Below are 4,375 nucleotides of genomic sequence, written 5' to 3'. Positions count from 1 at the left end.
GGGGTACCCCTTGGAAAAATCTCGGAAAAATCGAAACTTTTTTTTTGTCGTTTATTATTAGCAATGTTCTTCCGACGTCTGATTTCTTTTTAAAAAATGCGTTTCTAAAGTACATAAACTTTTGGGATTGACTGTATAGCCAATACACCCTTAAAATTGTCATAAAAAATGAATCACATATGAAACAAGTTACAAATGCATCTGAACAATGTCAAAAACACTTGAGTGCGTCAAGCACTGTCGTTGTCATCTTCTTGCAAATCTCCGTAACAGCCGATTTTTTTTCTAATCAAGTCACCCCATAAAATATTAGTATTACAAGAAGGGCAAGTGCCCTCGATTGGTAAAATCATACTATCCTTAGAAAATAATTGCGCTAAACAGATTAAGTGAGCCATTAACGAACACGTAGACTTTATACACCTAACAGAGTCCTCATCTTCTAAAAACGAATTACATATCGAACAAAGTAAAGACGATTCATCTAACATTTGCAGTATATCGTTCGACTTTTTAATTTTCTGCGAAACTACTTTGCCACAGCATACAGGCATATGCATCGGCGGGGACACGTGACTGGAGTACTGTTGAAAAAAATCGTAATCCAGCCAGCGTATTGTTAATGGCAAACGACGCCACGGGCCGACGTTTAACATTTCTGACGCTACTAATAAGCAGTAGTCGAATACTTTTTGATTTGATTTCTTCTTAGGCACATGCTTCAATCTTCGGCTCACTTGAGGATGCTGCCAGGCCCATTCGAACTGAGGAAATAAAATGAAACAATTGTTAGAAATTGATATGAATGATTGCTTATTATAAGTACGTACCCTGAGTGCAGAGGTGCTGTTTGGAAAACCGTGGATGATCAATACCATATTCCTGTGGCAGATAATAACATCTTTATATTGTATGAAGATTGTATGATTATTGCTAATAATTGTACAAGTACCATGGACCTCTGTTACTCGTTTTCCAAGCACCTCCTTGATCCTTCCCAGCGTTATGTTGTTTTATCCTACGCCTTGGATCTACTGTGTATCCTATGTATGTTCTTCCTTTGTATTTTGGGTTCATAGAGTATAACAAATACACACCATAAAAGTGTTCTACTACTTCGGCGTCGTCCATTTATCAAATCGTCAAACGATTATTATGCTAGATTTATGAATTAGTGTACTTTAGGTGAATGGATTTAACTTAGAATCATCGCTTACATTTGTTTTCCTACTATAAATGGTAATTTACAAAACAATTTTAATGGATTTGACGAGCCTTTTAAGGCAGCCGTAAAGACCTGATTTATTATTTTAACTTTCATACATCAAACCTTCAAGTTCCTACTCTCTAATCTAAGCAAAAATCGAAAGCTAATCAAACTTAAATACTAAATAACGTCAGTCTATAACAAGAAATACGAAGAACGCAAGCGCGGTGACACGCGGTGTCTGCTGGACAGTCAAGTGTATACTATATCCTGGTGTATCCCGAGTAAAAGTGTTGGGTTTCGCTTGGAAAGAAAAGAAAAAAACGGGATCGCGAATGGAGATTACGCGTAAGAGCGAAGGAGTAGTAGCGATCGGTTCCCCAGTGGATGTAATCTGTGTAATTGAACGCAGCGGGTATTTACTTGCAGCGCTGTTGGAACTGGTCTCTGATCTTGATTTGACGCAAAACGTAGCGGTAAACATCTGTACGGAAAGCTCGAGCAGAAATGGCTGCCGTTTTGAGAAGATTCCGAAACGCGCAGATCACGGCGATCGGCAAAACTAAACCACCGTCGTTTGTTACCAGCCGGTAGGCTAATCGTGATTTACGAAAAAAAAAGACGATCGAGGACCAACTCCTCTGGCTCTGTTATACGTCTTCGTGCTTATGCTACTGCTAACGCGAGGTTTAGCCTCTACGGCGGCTTTTTACGGCAATAGTCACATCGTCTGTGTTGTAGATCTTTCGCAAGGTCATCGATCCGATGTGAGATCAGCGAAGGATGGATAAACAAGCTGTTCGTAAGAAAAATCGAGCCGACCAAAGAATCCCACTCGCGGATGCTATCAGATAAAGGAGTAATTTACGCGTTACACACGCACAATATACGACCCGACTCGATTGACAAATACCTGGCCAACTAGTAAGTGAATCTCCGCTTTGCCTTATCAATCCTATGCATCTTGCATTCCATCTAAACTTAGGACACACAATACACATGATACACGTGTTATTGGTACGAGGAAATAATTTATGAAGCTTCGAAGAAATATTAGATTTTTATTTATGTCGTAGAAATTGGCATGCGCAGAATTGTTTTACGTTAAAGAAGATTGTATCGGGACTTTTTTCTATTTTCGGATGTTGCAGCGAAGAGATTGTTAATATTATTAACTCGAAGAAGTCCGAACTTAAATTGGAGCTGGTCGGCTCGTGGACCGTCTTAGCTGGCGACGTCGATCAGGCCTTGCATCTATGGCAATATTCCGGTGGCTACGAAAGCGTAGATCGCACGCAGATATTGTTGTCCAACTATGAGGTGTGGTTCCCATCAACTAGCTCTACGTATCCATTCACACCTCATATCAAAAGAGTTTTTTAAATTCCAGGAATATCAACGACTATTTAAAGAGAGTGGCTCTTACGTGCGATCGCGTTATTTGCAATATTTACTAGCGTTCAGCTATTGGCCTCCATTGGTCAAAAGAAAAGACTCGCACATATATGAGATTCGTAGTTACAGGCTACAGGCTGGTACTATGATAGAATGGGGGAATAACTGGGCGAAAGCTATTAATTACAGACGCAACAATAATGAATCGTTCGCTGGGTTTTTCTCGCAGATCGGTAGACTGTACAATGTCCATCACATCTGGTGTAGGTATCATTTACAGATTTTATTAATAGCCTAACTACATGAATGAAACTTTAGATTCGGAACAGTTCAATCGCATTTTAACAATTTTCAGGCTATAAAAATCTTCAGGCGAGGATGGAAACTCGCGAGAGGGCATGGAGATCACCGGGATGGGATGAGTGCGTTGCTTACACTGTCCCGCTTATAAGGGAAACGCATTCCCGTATACTAAGTCCGACTAGCTTCTCGCCAACGAAATAGAAGTTCTTCGAACAATTTAAAATGCATTTGTATAATACAATTTATTCTTTACGTTTACATTATAATATCGTAAAAACATTTGTTATGTTACATCACTACATTTATAATTGTATAAAGTAAGCGCTCAATTTGAAGATTGTAGCATTTTGTTGTATTGCGAAACTACTGAAATGTATTTTAATAAAATTTAAACTTCTTTGTTAATCACGATGATTTATTTATATTACAACCCTTATTGTCAAATACGTCCACGTATAAATGAAGACACGATGCTTAATCCTTAGATCCTTTCCCCTTTCATTATTATTAAAATTTCCCATTTGCAAACATTAAAATGGCGCCACGAAATTTGTTTCGAGAATTGTTGAGATTGTTTCGAAGATGATCATCAATAATGATCGTAGGATGACGATTTTTGTTTTGAATTAAAGATTGAAGACTCCTTTGAAATGCTCCATGAGACAACCAATGACTTATAATCCACAAACGTTCATTTTTATTAAAAGTTATTGCGTTAATATACACATATATATGATGTACAATCGTACGATCTCGTATGATACAATGAAAATTTAATTAAACGCGCTTAACTATTAGATATTAGGATCAGTGCAGCATTATTTCTCTACTATACAATGCTGATTAAAAGAAGTATTCAATTGGTTTTCAAAATTCAAATCATACCGGAAGTTAGTAGCTTTGGAGAGGAAATTTTCGAATCACACTAAACCTCGGATTTCCTAATTACACTAAATTCTAATGTTCGTAATTAAGATTGAAGGTCTTACATATACTGTGAGTGAATATTTACAAAATGCTGATTGCAGCGAGAAGTGATGCTGGAAATTAATATTCAGAAAAGAAGAGATATTGGGATGTGTACTGGATGGAAACTTTGGACGATTACAACGGAATTAATAATATAATACAAACGAAATAATGCTACTAGAAGCGAACTACGAAAGAAGTACTTCTAGCGATACTCGGGAAATAAAAAATTTATTTACTGGAAGCAACGTACAGACTAGAGTATTTGCAAATTTTTGCGAGTAGAACGTATGTACAATGTAAATTATTTCGGATGGAAGAAGAAAGATTAAACGAGCCGATCAAGCAGTCGTTTCACTTGATTGTTTAGCTCATTATATATTTTATTTTCATCTGAAATGCATGCACGCTTAATCGAAGAAATGAATTTAAAGATGGCTTCATATCAAATTAAGAGACCCATCAAGTTTGAAAGGAATTTGAAGTGGACACTGTATCTTC

At 37.3% G+C, this 4,375-nt stretch overlaps 2 protein-coding genes across 2 annotated transcripts; one reads left to right on the top strand and one right to left on the bottom strand.

Annotated features, from left to right (window-relative positions):
* Positions 1-101: 101 nt before the first annotated feature.
* slx1 (structure-specific endonuclease subunit SLX1) lies at positions 102-1,453 on the bottom strand. The gene is made up of 3 exons (XM_026812057.1): positions 953-1,453; positions 831-882; positions 102-764 (listed from the first exon to the last, which is right to left on the bottom strand). The coding sequence occupies exons 1-3, from the start codon at positions 1,129-1,131 to the stop codon at positions 231-233; spliced, it is 765 nt and encodes a 254-aa protein (XP_026667858.1). The 5' UTR covers positions 1,132-1,453; the 3' UTR covers positions 102-230.
* Positions 1,454-1,458: 5 nt separating this feature from the next.
* On the top strand, positions 1,459-3,310 carry Nipsnap (protein nipsnap). The gene is made up of 6 exons (XM_018021630.2): positions 1,459-1,555; positions 1,637-1,797; positions 1,949-2,131; positions 2,359-2,527; positions 2,598-2,865; positions 2,958-3,310. The coding sequence occupies exons 2-6, from the start codon at positions 1,715-1,717 to the stop codon at positions 3,104-3,106; spliced, it is 852 nt and encodes a 283-aa protein (XP_017877119.1). The 5' UTR covers positions 1,459-1,555; positions 1,637-1,714; the 3' UTR covers positions 3,107-3,310.
* The last annotated feature ends 1,065 nt before the right edge of the window (positions 3,311-4,375 follow it).

The sequence above is a fragment of the Ceratina calcarata genome, unplaced genomic scaffold, assembly GCF_001652005.2.
Source record: "Ceratina calcarata isolate Rehan_Ccalc_2016 unplaced genomic scaffold, ASM165200v1 scaffold255.2, whole genome shotgun sequence".
In the NCBI taxonomy this organism is placed as follows: domain Eukaryota; kingdom Metazoa; phylum Arthropoda; class Insecta; order Hymenoptera; family Apidae; genus Ceratina; species Ceratina calcarata.
The sequence above is the reverse complement of the archived record's forward strand: the minus strand, read 5'-3'. Positions and strand labels throughout refer to the sequence as shown.